Source organism: Tinamus guttatus, unplaced genomic scaffold (assembly GCF_059628265.1).
Source record: "Tinamus guttatus ecotype Peru unplaced genomic scaffold, ASM5962826v1 Tinamus_guttatus_pri_ptg000450l, whole genome shotgun sequence".
Taxonomy (NCBI): domain Eukaryota; kingdom Metazoa; phylum Chordata; class Aves; order Tinamiformes; family Tinamidae; genus Tinamus; species Tinamus guttatus.
The window spans coordinates 105,492-124,676 of record NW_028288984.1 but is presented as its reverse complement, the minus strand read 5'-3'; the positions used below and the strand labels follow the sequence as shown (position 1 = coordinate 124,676).

Genomic DNA, 19,185 nt, shown 5'->3' with positions numbered 1-19,185 from the left:
TCACAACAAAGCATAGCTTGCTTTCTATATTCCATAACACATTTGACCACAAACTCTCTAAAAGGATGTGGGTACGAAGACACTGAATTCTGGTTGTAGAATGGCAGGGAAAAAAAACAGAGCATAAATAATTTTTCTAGCAATCAGTGATGACAGCTGCACACTTTAGAACTGCTGCCCTATCTGTATCGTTCCCAAGTGCATCCCATGGCTAGAATGTTTATATCTAAACGTATCCCCAAATGAGTCCCCAAATGAATCCAAAATACTCGTACTCTACAGACTTGTTGCAAAGCCTAACACTGAAAAAATAACTGCTGCCCTACCTAATTCATACAAGAAAAAATGTTCATCTTACAGCTTTAACATCATCAAAACAAAAATGTCACTAGCAATTTCACAACCAAATTAAACAACATATTTCTGAAATGTTTTAATAAGGAGCCATACATTTTCTATAATGAGAGGTTAATATTAGCAGAATTTTCTCCTTATTCACTCTAAATATGTACTAAATAGCATAATTCTCAAGCAACTCTAAATTGGTTAGGAACTCAAACTATGCAAATAATCCATTAAAAATTTACAATAAGAAAACAATTCAGACTTCACAGCTCCAGTATAAGTACCATACCTGTGCCCTTGCATGAACTTCCCCTAGGAGACCAGAGTACTGCTGCTCCAGATCCTTCTTCTGTTTCTCCCAACAGCTTTCCTGTGCTTTCATCTGTTCAGCCATTTTGTTAAAAGCATCTTCCTGGCTCTGCTGAAGCTCCTTCATCGTATCAGACTTGTTCTTACAAACATATTCTAGGTGAGATATCTGTGGTAGGTATATTTTTTTTAATTAACTCCCTTAAAAACATTTTTTGCGTTAATTTTACATATCAGCTTAAGCATAGACATTCAGTATAAATCTAAATCTAAAATTGTAATTTCTTAAACATGCTCACTCGAAGTAATTAAAAAGAACCCTCCTTATAGCTCATTTCCTTGCATCTTGCTAAAAAAAAAAAAAAAAAAAATCCAGACACTATTTTGGAATAAAGGTTTTCTCATGTTTTCAACATTGCCATCTTTGTATATTCCCCTAAAGATGAACTATGGCCTTTTCTGTTTGGACTGGACACCTCCCTTACCCATTTCAGGATGTGAGTATAAAGTCTTGTGCTGCTAAATTAGTATTTCTAGCATAAAATTGTAATTTGTTCTCTAGCAAATTAAATAATAATGAAATATTAGTCCTTATTTTTATATTACGTCTTATTGGAAAGCCAAGACATTTCAGATATTATTGAGTGTTAAAAAATGTATTTCTTGCAATTAGCTCATTATTTTATGATATGATTTCAACAAGCATGAGGGCGCTTCACCACATGATTTAACATTGCAACTACCATTCAGACTAAACGGGGGTAAGAATCAAGGGAAGACCTCCAAACACAAACATCTACACTTTCACTTTGGTATGTAGGAATATCAACAATATTCCTTTCAACAGGACCACATAAAACTTCATGAGTAAAACAAAAATTGTTTTCAGAAAGCACTGCCCTCAAACCCTGCCAAGCTGGGCTTCCCCTGTAAACTACACAGAAGAGCTCTACGGAACAGCTAATCAACCTCAGTTACTAAATTTAAAAATAAACATACTACATACTAAATTTAAAATAAATACTAAATATAAAAATATGCAAAAAAAAGAAAAAAGAGAAAAACAAAAAGAGAGACATACACACAACCCCTTCCTGTCACTGCCAACAATATTCACTCCCTTCACCTCCACCTCACACACAAACAGAAATCTTGCATGTAGACCCATTCTGCCTAATCCACAGTTCATTTTAAATTAACTCTCTTTAGTTATTACCACTGATTGCTGGGATATTTGCTAAGATTGTCAGAGTCAAAGTTATTTAACATAAGCAACCCTGCACCTGTACTCAAGCCCAAGAGCCGTGATGATTCCAGCAGATGAGGAACTTATGGAACAGTTTTTCTCGTCCTGTCCATTAAGAACAAAACGTCAGTGCAGCCAAGACCTGGAATCTTTCTAATAGACCACAGCAACACGTGTGACCCGATCAATGAAACCAGGACATGAACAGAAACCCTACAGAGTGGCATATGTTAGTCTGCAGAGCCTGCTCACAGTATTGAACAAGAAGCCCCTTAAAAATATATATTATTAAATGCAGGCCTTTTGGGCAGGGAGAGGAAGGGACATTTATGCTTACTATCATTAAATTGACTCAGGAAACTACATTTTTTCCTTGAAAAATATTTATTAAATGCAGAGAAACACTTTAAAAATAAATGTTTTCTATTGTATTTATATATGTAAGAACATATATGTTATAATCAAAAAATTATCATGTAAGAAATAAACACAACAGCATTTTTTCCAAATAGTACCTCTCAATATTATGCATACATTTTAAAGATGATGTTCCTGGAGTAAGTGCATTTTGTTTCTCTTTTATGCTAAAATAAAGAGTTGCTTTATTAGTGTAAATGACTAAGTTCTTTGAATTGCTTCATCAGTAAGATTAATTTATTTTCTTTTAATTAGGTCCCTATGGCTAATATTGGCTAGTAGTATTAGCATGTCCTGCACAGAAAATGGAGCTTAGAGACTTCATACAGACTTCAGTCACATTTACATGCCCACAGCAATGGCATCAAACTGAGTTGTAGACAAGCCATAATTAATGGTATTGAATTATTAACGTCCAAATTCTTTTTGAAATAAGATGAATGTCAGTCCCTTTTAATGATACTGTGATGTGGACAAATGTCACTGAATTTAATAGAGGTAGCTAGTGCCTAAGGACACTTACCTTCTCATTAGCCCTGCTAAGGTCTAAGATCAGGGCATCAACATTCTCCTGTAAGACTGCACAAAGCTCAGGCCAAGAGAATCTATCTAGGATGCCTTCTGGTTGTTTTATAAGCACACAGCCTGCTACCAAATGCTGATACAAGTTATGAAGGAAGGTTAGCTTCTCCTGAGACAAAAAAAAAAAGAAAAATTAACTGCTGTATATAAACTGTGTTAGAAACCAAAGAGATACATCACACGTGTGGTAATGTGAACTGCACAAACCTGGAAAAAAAACAATGTGAAGTTCATTTTCAAACCATTTAAAAAGTGCCACTGTTATGCCACTGCTTTTATGAAATTTGTTTGATTAAGCATAACACATAAATACAAACAGCCCAATCTTGCAGCGTGCTTGACTATGACATGATATAAATAAAATTTTCAGTGCTATTAATAGATGCAATTTAACTGACTACGTTAACACATTAAGTTTCATTCACACTGCACCCCCTTCCAATGTCACTGCACTGAAAATGGACTAACCAATACATGAAACAGACTAAAACTTTACATCACCTTAAGTTCTTTCAAAGCTCTATTTCCATGTTTTACATACACTTACTATGTATGTCCAAACACCTTAACAAAATAGGTTTATAGCTCAATCACTTACACTCCAAAAGCCATGTCTCATCCATTTATATTGATTTTAGTCAGTGGTATAATAAACTGATGGATGTTATAAATAATCTTTAGTTAACAGCATCATGTGATGCAAATCCACCCTTCATCCTTTCAGTAAATATACGCAAGCTCAGCCTCTTTGATTAAGACAATACAAAGATGCTTGTCAAAAGCCACAAGAAACAGTCTTTATTCAAAGCCAAAAAAATCAGTGGAAAGGTTCCATCATTTTCCATGAGACCTGGATGAGTCCTTACATCAAGAAATTATAGAGTTAACAACTATAAGGTTAAAAAACTATTTTTTCAGAGCGTTCTGCACTGTGCTCATGTCATAACTGCACTGTGTAGGCCAGGATTATTTTATTTTATATTGAGCAATAAAGTATTTTATTTTAGTTTTGTTTAGCCTTGTTTCTAATGAGTTTTCTAATTCCCCAAATAAAATCCAGCGTGTCACCAGCATGATATTTTTGATAAACCAAGGATGATCATTATCCATTTGGTGTGAAGAAAAAAAAGGGATCTCAAGGGATGCACGTGTTGAATGCAACCACAATACTGTAGACACGCTGACTTTACAATACAGTTAGGCTTCAAGTTTCCTTCACTTTAATCATTATCTGATGTGAATAACAGTTCCAGCTGCTTCATGTGGACACTATTTAAATACCAGACTACAAGAGAGGTGGAAAGAATGTTTCCTTTTTACTCAGTTGGCATCCATGTTCAAATCTGTGCAAGTAATGAGCTCAAGATGCAGGACAACTCTGATAAAGAACTCCACTGACAGAGCTAGGTGCTGAACTGTTACACTGAGAAGAAAAAAAAAAACTATAAAAAAGAGAGAGAAAGCTGTATCATTAAGATCAGTAAAAAAAGATAAGGAAAGAACAGTTCTGAAGTTAAACCTAGTAAAGCAATTTCCACATACAGCATTATTTTCATAAATAAATCATTTATCTATCAAATAACAAATCACAGACAATAAATTCCAGATTTTGCAGCCGGTAAAACTATCTCAATTCCATTTTTGTTATCTATCACTTCTCAGCTGAATCAGAAATTAAAAACATGTCTTGATTATACTCTTTTATGTTTGAACTTTAAAGCATTTGTTCTTTCAAACTGAAAGAAAAAATTGTTCTTCAGGCATAACTGTTTAAATAAGTCAGTTAAGAAAAGTACACTGAAAGGGTTAAGCTTTAGTTCAGAAAGAAGGTGAAACAATACACACTGAGATTTCGAAGATACTAAATACATATTTCAAAATACATATCTTAAGATCATATTTTGGGGATAAATCTGTTAAGACTAAAAGTACCCATCTGATATATGTAAATGTATAAAGCTAAGATTAAATAAAGACTCTTTTTGACAGTCATCTTGTCTCTGGTAATACCTCCATATCCTTCTGGTAAGCCCTGGTAAGCTTCTGGATTTCATTTTCAGATTCTGTGGCACGTATTTTCTCTTTCTCCCAGCACTGCAGTACTTTCTGTAGTTCCATTTTTAAAGTGCCTATTAAAGTATCTCTGTCTACACACTTAGTGTGCAGATGATTTAACTCTTTATTGGCATCAGCCAGGTTATCCTGAGCTTCCTGCAGAACAGAGAAATAGAACAGGAAGGCTGGTAAGAATTTTACACTGTAAAATGTTAACTTCACCCACCATTTGAGGAAGAAACCATCCATACTGACATGTGGGCTCAGAAGACTGTGGATTAAGTTGACTACATGTTGTCAATTTCCAAGTCAAACAATGTTTCTTCACCACTGCCTTGAAATAGCGAGCCCATGAAACCCAACTCTGAAGCAAAACAACCCACGATACGAAGACCTCCCCTCTGGAACTCAGAATAGGGTTCATCGTCCCTAACTGAGAATGCAAAATGAACATACAGGAGTCTCCAAATGGGGAGCTTTCAGAGCTAGTGAAAGGTTTACTCTTGTTACTTTCATAAATAAATCACTTAAACATCACAGCCAGGTGACAAGAGGACTGCGGTCAACTTTTGGGAAGAACTCCTACCCTCCATACTTTTTGTTATCTGCATGATGAAAAGAAAAAAAAAAGGGGGGGGCACGACTCCTTTTGGAATTTGATTGTGGGAGAAACTAACAACCAGAAATTGTCAGATTATCACTATTGCCTTGTCAATAACAACCTCACATGAGAAGCAAAAAATTTAATGTATTACCCTTTCAAGTCAAAAGTTGGTTGAGGGGCATGTGTAGATACCTTCCCTAAAAGCACTGAACTTCCACTTCCAGTGTTGCTGAAGTTTGTTGAAAGTTCAAATGAAGGCACTGTTATTTCCATAAAATCACAGCTATTTATAGAAGAAGTCTATGTAAAAACCGTATTTCTCTCCTATCATGAGAGCTTTAATTTTGCTTAACTAAAACATAAAAGCATTGTAAATTTTTTTCAGAAATATTTTAGACTGGATCTAGTTTTTACTCAGATTGAATTTATTACTGAAAATTTAAAGAAATCAGAAACAAGTGTACTGCATGAAAAGCAGCACATCCTGCGTGCAACAAACTCGACTTTTGCATGAAGAGTGCACATATTGGTTGCAGTGGGTCTGCAAAATTCTCAGGTGCTTTACAAAGGTCTTACAGCAGAAGCTGAAGTCTTAAGTGTTCTGAACATAAATTAGTTAGTACAGAAAGTTCAGATCAGATGACAAAAGATCATGTACATGTATAAAATAACATTAAAATTCAATGAATGTTGCAAAAGCGTAGCACATCTCCCGCAGAAGTTTCTGAAAAATGTTGGAAGCAATCAATTTTTGGGGGGCAGTAATAAAAAAGTGCCAGTTTGGACGTTAAGTTAACAGGGAATTCAGGACTTCCTCACTCCCTTAGCCAGTTAGGTTACCAGACAGGACATTACAAAACTAGTGTGTCAGCCAAAAAAAGAGACAGAAAAAACAACTCTAACTGAACAAGTAAAGAGTTTTAAGTATTTTTGCCAGTTACTCAAAACAGCATTAGACTGCACATTTTACAACTGTCAACGATGATCTATCTTACACAAAATGTGACTAAAACATTTGACTGATAAAACAAAATAAAATTTAATAAAATTTGATTTGTATGAACAGAAGGAATCAATTAAGTGCATTTCTCATTCTTAGTTTTCTTGAGGAAAAAAGATACACAGAGTAAAGAGAAAAAAATGTTGAGGTTGATTCCAATATAAAACAATACTCTTCAAATCGATAAAGATCTCAAATTTTTATTTCATAGATGCAACTATTGAAATGCTCAATTATGTAGATTTAGATAGGTTGTGACCATGACAATTACGACATGACTTCATACAAGTCTGCAGTTTAAATAACCTCTTTAATAGAATGACATGGTATAGACTTACTCTGCTAAAACAAAAAGAATAACACATATCCATTAGGATTTTTCTTGTAGAACTTTCTATTTCTATGTTAAATTCATAAATTCATACCTTAAGGTCTTGACTTTGAGAACATATTTTCTCCCTGGATACCTCAAGCTCTGCTGACATCATCTCATACAAAGCCTTGATTTTCACAAGCTGTGAACAATAAGGAGAAACATGCTTTTATCAAAAAGCTACATATAAAGCACCGATTTTATACATATATATAGTAAATAGTAGTAGTATATAAATGTAAAAAAAAGTAGTACCCTACACATACTGTAATAATAGTATATTAGTGAAAAAAAAGAAAAAGAATTAAAATTCCTTTGACAGTGTTTATACTCTACATAGTCTGATTAATGTACCATTAATGAAGCACTACATAGCTTTTTACAAAGATTCAAGGTAAAAGAGTAGACATTAAATTCTTTAATTTAGCTTCCTATTAACTTTACCATCACTTTCCAAAACGTCTGACAAGGAGGAGGACTTTGAAATATGCAGTAAAATGTAATAAATCCAGACTATGATTTGAGAACTATTTTAAGAAAATAAGTTCTTTAGAGTCACTGGCTCTTTGAAAAAAATAGCCTAAGAGTAGTCTCCACTTTCTGATAAATGCAGGATAGTAATCACATATACCTATTAGCAGCAATGTCCCCTAAGAAAAGCATGGTGACCTTCAAGACGGTCTAGCTGTACTAGCTAGCATGCACTAGCTTTACTTTTATAAATAAATAAATAAATAAATAAATAAATAAGGTAGTTGCTTTTGTGGCTATATATTTCTGCATCACATCTCTGTCTTTAGTTACCTTATGCTAAGATCAGCAATTTCCAGGTCTGAAAGAAGGCATCTAACAGAGACATAAGGCAGCTTAATACTGGTCCTTCAGCATTCAGAAAGGAATCAAGTAATACCTCATTTACAAATTTATACATTACTTGAAAATTATATTTTCGTTTGATGCTGATCAGGACACCTGAACAGCTTTAGAAATATTTGTGGCAAATTATGCAAGGCGACCGAAACATTTCAAAGGTTCTTTTTATTTTACCAGTTTTCTTTCTCTCTCCAAACATACTCTAGTCTCCATATAGTATGTAAAATTGGAAATTTTTTCTCTATCAAAAAAATTCACTCTTATACCCTTCTGTCACACAAGCAAAACTTATCATTTAATATTTAACACTGCGATTTAATGTGACACATGACAAGTTCACCAGCATTTCATGTGTACATACAGGTATATACTTAGATTAATAATTCCATCAATATGTGGAGTCTTGTTGGAAATTCTTGTACGAAATAACCATTATATAACTACTCAAAACGAAACCCTTGTTGTTGTGTTAAGACCTTCTCTTTTAATTGCACAACGCCTTTCACAGCCCAACTCACTGTATTATTACGACCAGTTTAATCACTAAGCACGTCTAACGCACAAAGAGCCAGAAGCGGCGGTAGCTGTGGGGCAAGGGGAACCAAGAAGGACAGAGCTCTGCCCTTTGTGTGCACCGTGAAGGAGCTGGCTCTGTATGACAACCGCGGGGTCAGTCACACGCGGCCCGACTGGGAAGTCCCGCGGCAGGTCATCAGTCGGTGCCGCTCTGCTTGCGGTTTATTTTCCTTGACAGTTCATTCTTCTTGCTGTCAGAGCGCCCCGGCGGCCGCCTTGGCAGCCACCCCGTGCTCTCCCCGCGGCTGTCCCTGGCACGGCTTCCCAACAAAGCGCCGTGCCCAGCCAAGGCCTGCGGAGCCGGCGCTCCGCGTGACGCTCCTCCTGCCAGCAGCACCTCGCGGCGGGGCGGATGCTCCGGGTCGCTCCGCGGCAGCTCCCAGGCCGGGCCTCGGCACAGCCTCCTCACCAGCGTGCGGCCGGCGCTCTCCTGGCGCGCGCTGGGAGGGACCGGCGGGGCCTGCTGTTTACACAAGTACAACTGTTTCCATGGCCGCTTGCTCGCGTGCCCCTTGGAACAATCTCCGAGGGCTTCTGGGAGATGGTTCTTTTCCCAATAAAAGCAACACGGCTAGCGCATTTTTTTAACGTTGTCGGTGACTAGCTAGACTATGCATTTCTCAGAATAACATACAAAATAGAAATGAGAAAACATCAATGACAGCATTTTTTCAATCTTGCTACACTTTGTCCTCCTGTATTTGTCAGTTTTATCCAGCAATAAACTAATTACGATTTTGTACAGAGAACTTCAACGGAGTATAGCTAACTCCTTTCCACAGTCTTTAAAGCTACAAATTCATAAAACATTTAAACTCAACAGGATTAACTGAATCACATTAGCAATACGAATGAGAAAATAAATGCAAGATTGTGACTTTCCAGGTAGGGAAATCTAAGTTTACTAGGACTGCACAGCAGATATTAGTTTTGTATTTGTTTCTGTTTTTTTTGAGGGAAGGACTTTCAAAATTTAAATATTTCAGTTACTGTGTTGTTACCTTGAAGACAGTACTGTCAAGGTCCTAGAATTCTTGGAGTGGATATTATTATTGGAAAAACAATGACATTCCACAGACCTTTAAGATTATTCTAAAGGGCGCAAGAAATAAGTGACTGTGGAAATAACTATACTTTCTTAAACAGCACGTATTATATCTGAAAAGACCTCAGAATAGTACCATAAAGAACCTCACATCAGAAAATTACTCTGCTTCTTAAATGCACACAAGCATATTTACATATTTGATAAAAAATGACTGTTCGGGTTCAAGTATTATATTTTTAATAGTACCATCGTAAAATCTATGCATCAAACTCTTGAATCATCATCTTTTAACTGAAATTCTTCACTAGAGAAGACTCATTTTAATCAAAACTTACTGAAAATAACAACCCCAACAGATTTTAAAAAAAATGAATGGAACACCAATCCCCCCTCCTCTATATAAATGAAACACTACTGTAGGGCAGGCTTAAAGAAAGACTAGTGACAGAGATTATTTCTTTCGGTATATGTGAAGCTGTCAGCTCAACATTCCCACTTTTCTGACCTTTGTTACAAGCAAAGAATATGTATCGCTGCAGGCCGAAGGCAACACATACAGAGCCAAACAGTGCAAGTGTTACCTCATTAGATGTATCTTCCAGCTTGTTCTGATAATCTGTCAAGGTACACCTCAAAGTCTCAAGGACAACAGAGGGGCTTGGAGGTTTATCTTTGTCCTTACAAGCGCCTGCAGAAAAATACAGAATGAAAATTAAGCCCTGAAAGCCTCAGAGAGAGAAGACTACTCACAGAGGAGAAAGGTATTAAAATCAGGTAGGGCTACAGTGACAACACAAAACATTGAACAACATCCCTGTTTCCCACAAGCTATGCAGCTGAACAGCCCTGCTTCCATAACAAATAGCGCTGACAGACATTTGTATCTTGTACCTCTAACACAAGACACAGAACTGCAAATTCTGGATTACATTTCTACTTAATGTTGTCAGTATGCAGACTTGCATATAATTTCAACCGTGGTCAAGTCTGTGTCATTCAGTCAGACCAGCCAACATTAAAACCACACAGAAATACACTTTGAAAAACATGCTGCCTAAAAGTTAAGTGTGTTACATTTTTCCTGCCATTATTTTGCTGTTGTGACTAAGCATGCATATTATAATGTAGTACTTCATTTACTCAGAGTTTTACTGAGCCAAAGATCACATGACTATGTTATGCTTGGAGACATCTTAAAAACCCTTTAAATGATCTTGAATTTCACTCCAAAGGAAATAATAAAAAAATTTTATTATCTGTCTGCAGAGTCCTACATAATGTTTCAATTATAAATCTTAAAGCTGATATATCCATTATACACACGCTACACTTATTTATTAAACCTTCAGACGAGACTTCTGATCTAGTTGCCTTAATTAGGGACATATGAACATAGGTTTGAGCATTCCAGAGCTAGTAGTACAATGTGCTAAGAAAGCAAAACAATACTATATTGATCAAGAGGTCACAAGATGTCAGCTGATATTAAATTTCTAAAAACAGCCTCTTCACTTTTTCTCATGTTAGAGCAAAACAGCAGGTTATTGACAGATTCTTCTTCCTCTCCATTGTTTACAGAACTACGAAGCATTTATAGATATATTTTGTAACAGATTATTATTACCACTGTTCCTCAAGTGTTTAATAAACTTTATAAACTGAACTAACTTTACCAACCCAAACACCATGTTTATTCTACAAAAGACGAAGCGTGAAATCAGAGGCATCTCATTTCCAGTGATGCTAATCAATCATAGCTCCCAGTAGAACTAAACGTGTGTGCAGGTGTTTACACCACTCCAAAGCCGTTTGAAAGTCTCGGAGCTGTTTACTTGGGGTGTCTCAAAGTCAAACCAGATATTGAACTCCAAACCTTTCCACTAGGCAGCCATAGCCATCCATAAAATTTTGTTAGGCAGAAAAGATGCCCTAATGAACTTGTAAGATTACTTTTTTAAGCATTCTCTGGTTGGTGTTATCTAATAAATACAACATTCTATTCAATGCAGTATACATAAGTGATAGGATTGTTCTATAAGCTATCCATAGCAGTAGTCAATAGAAAAATAAGTTATATGTGAAAGTGTGGAAGTATTGAGACCTGCCATTCTGAAAATTTAAATTTCAAATTAACTACCCTCTTCTTTGCTGGCTACATTGATAATACCAGAAAGCAGACAATACGGCTGAATACTACTCTGTACTGAACATGAGCTCTTCATTTTGGCACTTAGCAGCTGACTGACAAGTCAATTTACACTTAGTCAAACCAAAGATGTGGGTTTGCTCTGTCATTTAAGGTAGAGCTGTAGTATCTTACAATACTACTGATTTTATCACTTAAGCACAGGTAGGTTTATGTATGCACAGGACTCCAGCATGGTACTCTCACAGAAACATTAGTGACCTATCTATTATAGGACCAATATAAGAACATTTTGCAGCCATCTTTCTGCACAGAAATGGAATATCTCTCTTTCTTACTCCTTGTAGCTCTGAGGAGCTGCAGCTCACAGCTCTATTACTGAGTTTAAAATAATATTACAAGTAAAGTGAGGGGCTGCCTTCAACCCCACCTTTTTTTTAAGTTAAATAATACACCATCATTTTTGAAGCCCCGAAGTGCAATGCTGTCCCAGAAATGATATTTAGATCAAGTTTGCCAAGAACAGGCTCTTGCAAGGAAACTTACCATCCCAGTGTTTGCTCGCTGCCTTGGCTGCTTTCTAGACAGCCCAGTTTTCCAACAAAAATACCAGATTCTATATCCCTGCATTAGATAAAGTTGTTTTCAGCTAGAGGCTACTGCTCTAATTCTGGCCAACTGCCACCTGCCTCCAGACAACAATTCAAGAGAAATGCAAAATAATCCAAACACGGCTGTCTTGCTAGATCTGCTTTCCCGATAAGAAATAATAAGTAGATAGATAAATAAATAAAATCAAGTTAATTGTCAATATCACTCAAGTGAGCTTTTGGGCCAAATTTCAGAGAAATGCCAGGTTCAAGTGGGTAACTCTGTCAATTCACTTTTTTAATATTCCTGGAATCATAAGAACATTTTTGCCTTAAATAAAGACCAATGTTGAGCACTAAACTTGTAGATGAGTAACTACAAAATATGACAAACTGAAATAAACTGAACATCATGCATATGTGCAATATGAACAACAACATTGAGGAACACTTTCAAAATACTTGAACATGCAGAAGATATAGATTTGTGCTTCTTCTTTTGGAAAGGATATTTTAAAAATGGTAAATATGTGTATTTTTTAATTTTACAAACATAAACTTTTTTTTCCGCCAGAGGTCCAAGAGCATATTAACTATCTATTAAATAAGGGTACAGGACCTTTAATACTGAGTGTGACCTTTCAGCCATTTTAGATAAAAGCTAAAAACCTTCAAAGACAAGAGAATGACTGACCAGCCAGCTGTGGCTCGTGTCATGCCAACTGCCCTCTGCTGCTAGTTAGATTATGGAAATTTAATGAAAGTTTTGATTTTCATTTGCTCTTAGATTTTCCTACTTTAAGCATCAGCTATTTCAGTAAACAGGAAAGAAATAATATTACCCAACAAATTTCTAAATACAATTTCTAAATACAAGAGAGTAAGGCGACAGCCTTAACAAAAAAGCAAACAAAACAAAAACACGTTTCACACTCAACAGTGCAGTGATATTGCAGAACAAACGCTTTAGTCGATGTCCACTTTAACACTAGCTATGAGGACTCGATTCACATTAAGTTTGACCTTCCGCCTCAATCGAGCTACTGTCGAGCCTCCAAAGCTTCGAAATAAGATTTGTTCAAATGAGTTCTTTCAAAGTTTACCTTAAATAACAAAGCAACATAGCAAATTAACACACAAGTTACTATTAAGTAGTAAGAACAGTTTGAGATAGCTCTTCTCTGAAAGGTTTGTCACTAAGGAAAAGTGTATTTCTGCCACACAGAAAGTCCAAAAGACAATTATTGCTTTGGAACTGCTTTTGGCAGCAGCATCCTACTCCCTCCTCCTACTCCCTCCAAAAAAAACCTCCAGGAATGGGGAACTTTGCAAGATTGAGGAAAACATACAGCTTGAAATAGTTAATGTGTCTTGAGTAAACCTGCAGGAACTACTTACAGGAATTAAAACTGTAATTGTGGAATAAAACTCTACTGATTAGGATTACTGATTAGGAAGTGATCCCAGTTCCTAAATCAAAAATTATATGACCCAGGTAAGGAAATCAATGCATCGCAGATTTAAACTGAAGCCTATGCTTTTATGGTAAATTGGAATCTAGGAAGTTCCTCCACTCATTTTTGACATTACTAGGCTGTAAAGATATCTTGGAATATTTATGTATATCTCCATTAAAAGGTGTTATAGCATGTCTATTGTGGTTAAACAGAAATGGTAGAAATGTACTATCACAGCCTGCATAAAATAAGAGCATTTGCTCTTTAAGCATTTTTTTTTGACCTGCTTTACACAGCAGGCAAAATAAGGTGCCTTTTTTTCCAGTTTATTTGCTAAGTTGGAAGCTTTCTGTATCCAGTCTGTGAATTTCTAACAGGAACCACATAGAAAACTTTATGCGGGTTTAAACAAAGATTTTAAATTAAAATATTCCACCTTCACCTTGGAAAGGCTAGTAGTTTTTATGTCAAAATTCAGTCCGTTTATGTTATCTAACACCTCAAATGTTAAAGCACACACAGCAATATTTTGAGTTTGATACAATAATTATACATAAAGCCAGAGTGACAAGCACTGACTTTTATTTTATTTAATTGTGAGCAGAGAAATATTCATACTGTTATAGATGCAATAAAATACTATTCCACAGACAAGAGAAAAAAGTAGTGTGTTATATCATATGTCCTACACAACCTTTGTGAATATATGACCTTTAAGTTGCTGAAGGTTGCCTCAGAATTTGGCTCAGTTCAGGCAAAACATCTGTTCCCTTTGCAGGTATACTGTAAGGACTTTTTTCTCAGTTGGATTTAGAGCACAGCAAGTGAGCCCTTTTCTGACCGATCATATAGACCCCGGCATTTGTAAATCAAGCTCTGGGCTGACAACAGCAGGTCCACATTCCGTCACCCCTTCTCAGCTAGCAAGGCCATTTGACTGCTGTGAGAACTGCTCTTATCATGTCATCAAATCAAAGCATGTTGAGAAGAGGGAATGCAAGAGGCATCTGCAGAATTCCCACAATGTAGTGACTTTGGAACATTGACAGATGCATCTGTCATTTTATACCTTCAACTAACCTGCTGTCCGCTGGCCTGACATAGCAAAGCTGTCCAAGAGTAACTCCAGCTCTCTCATGTTGTTTTCACACGTCTCTGTTAGAAAGGCCTGGTGTTTCTTGGCCTTTATTTGACAGGAGATACAGACAAGACAAGAAGGAGAAAAAAAAAGAAACCCATTAAAATAGTAAACAGAAGAAATACCGATCACAGTGATATTTTGTTCTCCTTTAAATAATTCTTGCTATCTTTCTTATCAGTCCTTTAAGATTTCATGCAACCCTGAAACACACTTGTAATAGGATTTAAGGCTTCTAGTAGGCAAAACAAATAAATTTTTTGGTCTTAATCTTCTGCTTTAAAAATACAATGAAAGCTAATTAATTGCTGCCTATTTATGCAAGCAATGAAATCTATTGTTACACCCTACAAGGGCATCTAGAAAGACACCAAACTACTGGCAGACTGGCTGGAAATCCACGATTTGGCACTTGGTCAAATCCCACACCTACTCTTGTTGCAAACCTGCCTACTTCAGTTGTTAATGTCTTCCATGCTCGGTAGTGCTCCAGTCTCAAAAACTTCTCCTGAAACACGGAATATGAAGAAGCAGAATTCTCCAACTCCTAGAATTGATTTTTCTTAAAGTATGAACTTCACTGAGTTCAGCCTATTGTTCAAATTTAGACATTTGTTTTATTTTGAAGGCAGAAAGGCTTTAGAACAGAGATTTATCTTTGAACATAAACATTGTATGAAACTTCAATTTACATCCGATGCTAAAACCTGAACTCTCACAGACTTTAATTACAGAAATATCCATGACTCAAGTCAGAATGAAGCTCCTATTATACTTCTGTGGAAGGACATTTATAGATTCCACTTTTCAAACAGACTTGTAATTTTAGCATCCCACTGACAAAATGTGATACACCTGGTCAGTTACATGAAGGAAAAAAAAAGTGAAGAAGAAACTAGATTTAACTACCTCCTCATAATTTTCTTGTGTCAAAGATTATGTTTAAAGATACCTAATTCCCCCTAATCTCCAGTTTGTTTTTATTCTAAGCTATAGCACCTATTTGCATCATTATCACTTTTATTTTATTATGAAAGTTTACCCTTTTTTGCGCTGGAAAGAATCCTGCTCTGTTTTCTATATTACCTATAAACTATTGCTTCAGCTATGCTTCCTTGAATATGTAGGATCTAATCAATTTCTCAAGTGGGGGAAACACCCACCGAAAGAAAACTACTAGATGCTGGTAGCATATAACTGGCAAGCTAATTCTCTGCAGTGTTCCTCACTATTCACTTTAAATATTTTATAAATTTGCTTTACTCTTTCAATTTTAATTATATGTACTGTATATCAACTAATATATTATTCATATGTGTATTTCAATGTTAGGTCCCCTGTAGCATTTACACGCTTTTCCTTGTGTGAGAATTTTCGCTACATTTCACATAGAATTTCAAAACTATTTCTTTAACTATGACCAAAAATAAATATTCTTCTTCCTTATATAGAATTCTCTACATAAACAGAGATTGCATTTCCTGCAATATTTTGTAGGACGCAAACATTAAAATTATTCACCCTAATATACTGATATCATCTCAAAACCTGCACACATTGTAAGTAAGAAAATGTAAGATCACGATCACTATCACAATAAAATAAATACACTTTTATATTTTTTAAACACTCCAGTACAGTCAGACAGTCAGACTGTCAGACTGTATCTTACCAGAAAAATCTTTTCCCATGGGAAAAAAAAAAAAAAAATCAAACATGAGGATCTTTCTATCTCCCCATTCAAGTATTTTCCATCATTTTAGTTAACTTACTGCCACCAGTCAGTATATTCCAGTGTATTTGGTCTTTACCACTTTTCTGTGATGACTGCATCTACATTCAGTAAGCCAGTTTCAGTCCTTCTCAACAGTATTAAAGAGCAAAAGGAAATTCGTTAGACTTGCCAGCTCTTCCATACATTAGCTACAAACAATTTAGTATTTTTCCTTTCTAACTTCTGTTTTGAATCAATTTCTGCAGTTGTTACAAATTTAAGAAAACTGTGTAAATTACAATGTTGGGCATCTAAAAATAGGTATGAATCAAAAAGGGTGTAAACATAGAAAACATCCCAGTGAGAGGTATTTAATAAGGATGCATAATGTCACAGAACCACCGAATAATTCAAGATGACAGAACCTCTGGAAGTCATCTGATCCCACTCCCCACTCAAAGCACGGACAACCCTAAAGTCAGATTATGTTGATCTTGTGCAGTCAAGTTTTTAGTATCTTCAGGGACGCAAACTCTACAGCCCCTCCAGGCAACTCGTTCCAGCATCTCACCATCCTCACTGTGATCTTTTTCCCCACAAGGAATTCCTCTTTCACAGGAAGCACCGCTCATCCTCTTGCTGAGCGCTCTGAGGAGGGTGCAGTTCTGCCACCTTTGCAAGCACTGATTTGGTAGCTGATGGCAACTGTTAGCTCCCCCTCAGCTTTCTTCTCTTGGGGCTGAACACACGCTGTGCAACTCTCTGCTTCCCAAAGGGAAATGGATCCCACCGGAGTGTGGAAGTCGAGAACACAGTCAGCTGCAGATGCTGGGAGATGTCTTCTTTCAGATCCACCTATCCCATCTGAGAGCACCCCCAAATTCACCGTTGTGCAAGGGGAAGCCATTCCTGCAGAACTACTATGAATTTACCTGAGGCAGTGTTCCGCACACGGTCTCCAAAGGGAAAGAAGGTGTCCGGGCTCTAAAGCCCTTTCTTTACTTAAAGAGAGTCCAGCCACGTTAGTGGAAAGGTGTGAAGGTGCCTTTGTAAAGCCAGCTCCTATGTGCTGATTAAGAATAGTTTCCAGGGCTGTCCTGGTAGCGATGGGACATCCATGAGCTTGGAGGAGATGGTCAAGGATCACCTCCTCCAAGCTCGAAAATGGGCCATTCTGACAAGCTGCAAGCAAAGGAAAGATAGCAGGAGGCCTGCAGGGATGTGAACCACCCTGCCAACCCAGGGGACCCGAGCACAACCCTTAGTCTGAAGTGCCCAGAGGGATTTTCTCAGGAGCACTGAGAAGACCGCTGGAAACAGTGACAGGGGTCTCCTTCATTGTTCATTTTCCTGTGCCTCTTTTCACATGTGGACTCACTCACTTGGTGTGTTGTTGGAGGACTGCGTGCTGACGCCAGAGCAAGAGCCAAAGTCAGAGCAGTGCACGAAACCTCCAAAACCCAGCATGCTCAGTGACTGCCTAAGGGCCTTACAAAAGCGCTGGAAGGTGCATCACGCACAATCTTTAAGGAAACAAAGTAGAACACTTACAGAAATAAGCTCCAAAAGGCTTCTTCACAGTGAACAGAAATACATTTTATTCAAAAGATAAGCAAGAAGTGGCACAAATGTGAAGCAGCCAAACACGAATGCTAAAAAGAAAGCCAACTGCCTGCTACGAAACTCCCTCCACAAGTATTTCCTTTTGTTTAAGTTATCTGACTATTAAATACTTCATCCAGTTTATTTTCTTCCAGTAGTTAGAAATTTCAGAAGTAAAAGTGCATTTAAAAAGTGTCCAGCCATGGATAAATTAAATATAATTTCCTAAGAAATTTAGTCTTCAGTCTTCATCACCTGAAATAAAGTTCCTCAAAAATACTCTATTTGGAATTATTCTAGTCACCCAGGACTGCAACAAACATTTTGTGCAAGAGAATTTTGTGAAGCTTTTCTTCATTTTTAAGATCCCCAAAATTCAAAAACTGGCAATTCTAAAAGCATTTTTTCATATACCAATATTCAAGTGCGGGGACTTCAGGGATTGCCTGATATCTCGACTTCCAGCATAAACAATGAAATTGATTTCTTTTTAGAAGATCATTTAGCACATATGTTTGATATCATTGGCTTTTATTTATTTATTTCCGTCTATTTTAAAGACTGAAAACTCTCCCTAAATTAAGAAACAAAATAAACTACTATCCGGGTATTGGGAATACTCTACCACAAAGTTAAAAATAGGAAAACAAGAATCAACCTAACAAAATATTTAACAACCATTAGCCTCAATTAACATAGACTGTGCCTCTCGATTTTTAAATGTTGAAACAAAAACCTCAGAACACAATAAACTATCCATATTAGATTCACATTTTGGCTTTGAGTAGCAGATTCTGCTCATTAGTATGTGTAAAGCATAATCATACTCCTTAAGTTGTTTTATTTTCTGCCCAGTCCATACGGAGGATAGTGCTATTCTTAACGACTATTATACTAAGGCTAATATAAAGACCACTGGAAATGTACAGCAACTACCTTCACAAACACAAAGGTCCTGCCTTTTGACTTGTAAAAAATGTGGAAGACTGTCTGAATCCACAGACAGAGCTTGTGCCCCCTGCATCCATGCACACCGGCGAGAGGGAAGGAGCTATAATGCCACCAGGAAGAGAGGGACAAGCCTCGGGTGTCACCCCTTGCGCCACCCAC

At 36.7% G+C, this 19,185-nt stretch overlaps 1 protein-coding gene across 1 annotated transcript in view; it reads right to left on the bottom strand.

Moving 5' to 3' along the window:
* The window catches only part of CCDC171 (coiled-coil domain containing 171), a 137,074-nt gene that overhangs the window by 85,640 nt on the left and 32,249 nt on the right, over positions 1–19,185 (bottom strand). Inside the window, exons 9-14 of the mRNA XM_088532023.1 lie at positions 14,702–14,804; positions 10,010–10,116; positions 6,984–7,073; positions 4,910–5,110; positions 2,841–3,008; positions 635–823 (exon numbers count right to left, since the gene is read on the bottom strand). Coding sequence (XP_088388149.1) covers positions 635–823; positions 2,841–3,008; positions 4,910–5,110; positions 6,984–7,073; positions 10,010–10,116; positions 14,702–14,804 — 858 coding nt within the window. The remainder of the gene's footprint in view (positions 1–634; positions 824–2,840; positions 3,009–4,909; positions 5,111–6,983; positions 7,074–10,009; positions 10,117–14,701; positions 14,805–19,185) is intronic.